The following is a 2701-nucleotide window of genomic DNA, read 5'->3' on the forward strand; positions in this document are numbered from 1 at the left end:
TCAGGCAATTCTATCTATATCTATATTATATTCTATTAGAATAATTTATATTCTAATATTCTATTCTATCTATATCTATACCTGTGCAGAGTGGATCACTCCAGCAGATGGGCTCGGACAGTTTCCTCAGTAGCTGCCCCTGGATACCAGTCTCCCCAGTTGCAGGCACCTGGGTATATGAGCCCCCGAGGCTGCAGTCCCATTCCAGATACTGGTACAGAGCATCCCAGTCACACACACACACAAACTCTTAGGTCTCTTGGTTGCTGGCTCTAATGACATACAGGCTGTTTGATCTCCTGGTCCTTTTCCTGTTGCTGCACTCACCCTCCTGTGCTTCATGCAGAAAAGAGATTCTTCCACACAGGAAAGAGAACTTAATTTTAATGAGAAGACAGGACAGACTGAACTGGCTGTGGTCCTGCACAATCCAAAAATGCTCTTCACTGCATCCCATAATATGTCCTGCACCCCTCAGTCCAAATAGTGATCCAGAGAGCTGCTCTCAGTCAATGCTCTTGATGGGTTTCATACCTGGAAAACAAGGCTGATGACTGTCCCAGGGAACCCTGGAAGAGCTGGGACAAGATGTTCATTTCCCAGGAGGATGTACTTTGGGTTCCCACCTGCCACTGTACTTCTCTCAGATTGTGGAGATGGGCTCTTGAGGGGCTGGTGACTGTCCTGTGATGGGTCTGGGAGCAGCGGGGGCAGAGTATTGACCGAATTACTCCTTCTGCCACTGTTAGTGCCTGCTTTGTGTGTGCAGATGAGCTTCTTATTGCTTAACCTGATGCAATCCAACAAGAATATAAATCTCCTGAAGCATCTGCATGTGGAGAGTACATACATATGCATTATTTAACATATGATAGCAGATCACAGGAATCGCTGTCCATCATGACTATGGGAAAAGCTGTACTTTTGCACGGGCAATGGCTTTGTTCAGGGCCAGTATCACAGTCTTGTTTCTAAGACTGTAGATGAATGGATTTAAGAATGGGTACAGGACAGTGTTCAGCAAAGCTACCATTCCGTTTGTCTCCAAGGAAATATCTTCTGAAGGACACACGTAGAGAGCAATGCAGCTCCCGTATGCAATGGCCAATGTGATGAGATGGGAAGAACATGTAGTAAAAGCCTTTTTTCTCCCAGAGGCTTCTGGTAAGTGTAGAATACAGAAAAGGATGCCCATGTAAAATGCCAGTGTTAAACATAAGGAACCCAATATCACAAATGATGATAAAACAGAGTCTATTTTCCAAAGCAGGCTAGTATCAGAGCAGGACAATCTGAATAAGGGGGAATTGTCACAAAAAAAATTATGGATCTTGTTCGAGCCACAGAAAGTCAGCTTGTAGAGGAGGACCAGACGGTAACTCCAGAGTGTGATGCCTGCGACCCAAGCAGCAACAACCAGGTGGATGCAGAGCTGAGGCTTCATGATGGCAGCGTAATGCAAAGGCTCGCAGATGGCAATGTAGCGGTCAAAGGACATGACAACAAGTAGAATAAACTCTGTACAGCCCATGGCGAAGTAGAAATAGGATTGGACAAAGCAACTGCTTAGCGAGATAGTTCTCCTACCAGAACCCAGGATCACAAACAGTTTAATGCTTATGGACGATGTAAACCAGATTTCCAGGAAGGCCAGATTGCTGATGAAAAAGTACATGGGGGTTTGCAGGCAGTGATCCACACACACAAGGAGAATTATCGTTGCGTTCCCTATCACTGTTGTCAGGTATATGAGCAGAAGGACCAGAGAGAGAAATAGCTGTAGTCTTTGATCAAGCCCTGAGAAACCCTCTAGGATGAACTCAGTAACTGAAGTTTCATTTTCTGGTCCCATGCTGAATTTCAGATCCTTCTGCCGAGACAGGAACACAGCAAAAACCAAGTGTGATAATTTCGCCGTCCAGATGAAAACTTCTGTCCTTCCTTTTCTGCTTCTTTCCTCTCTTGCAGTCTTCCTATCTAACACAGAGATAGTCCTTCAAGAATTTCTCACACCCTTATTTTTCTGTTTTGCATTTCAGTTGGAGTCCTCAAAGAACCTGTTATCTTCTTTCTGCCTTTTCCAAACACTCACAGAGGATTTTTGCTCCAGAACAAGGGATTTTAAAGAGGCTGTTAGCTATTTCACTCCATTCCTGCAAAATTCCATATTTGCTCAGAACTACTGAAAATATCTATCATAGCTATGTACCAAACTCTTCTATCATGCAAATGCTAAACAATCAAACCAAGTAAAAAAAAAAAAATCAATTTAAATCCGTATGTTGAAAGCTGTTCTTTCTACTTTTCAGTACTTGCCTTTTTGGACTCGGAATCCCTGAGAATCTCTGGATTTCTAAGTATGTAATAAGAAGTATCTCTTTTGTAATGCCTTGCTTTCTTCCACAGCTTCTTGCTCTCTGTTTCTTGAGGAAAGGGAAGGAGGTGGAGAATAGAGACCAAATATAACTTATCTTCTTTAGTGGACTAAATAATGAAAGAAATTTATTATGGTTCCACACAGTATCATCTGATATCCATCTGCACTGAAATATAGTTGTTTCCAAATGGTTACTCATTGCTATTACTATCTAATGTCCTGACCTAAATTCAGAGCAGGAGAAGAGTGTCTGGGGGAGATTTGTAACCTTTCTTTAACATACCAGTTATAGGTTGGGAGGACCCCTCTGGAGTTTTCTCTCAT

At 42.8% G+C, this 2701-nt stretch overlaps 1 protein-coding gene across 1 annotated transcript; it reads right to left on the bottom strand.

Moving 5' to 3' along the window:
* Positions 1 to 904: 904 nt before the first annotated feature.
* On the bottom strand, positions 905 to 2033 carry LOC104518247 (olfactory receptor 49). Its single transcript, XM_010177184.2, has one exon. It carries the CDS (start codon positions 1850 to 1852, stop codon positions 905 to 907), a length of 948 nt encoding a protein of 315 aa, XP_010175486.1. The 5' UTR covers positions 1853 to 2033.
* Positions 2034 to 2701: the final 668 nt, after the last annotated feature.

This window comes from Antrostomus carolinensis, unplaced genomic scaffold (genome assembly GCF_000700745.2).
Source record: "Antrostomus carolinensis isolate BGI_N321 unplaced genomic scaffold, ASM70074v2 scaffold2011, whole genome shotgun sequence".
NCBI classification, from domain to species: Eukaryota; Metazoa; Chordata; class Aves; order Caprimulgiformes; family Caprimulgidae; genus Antrostomus; species Antrostomus carolinensis.

Excerpts from the sequence above, each read along its gene's own strand:
- LOC104518247 (XM_010177184.2), bottom strand. The coding sequence starts at position 1,852 with ATGGGACCAGAAAATGAAACTTCAGTTACTGAGTTCATCCTAGAGGGT.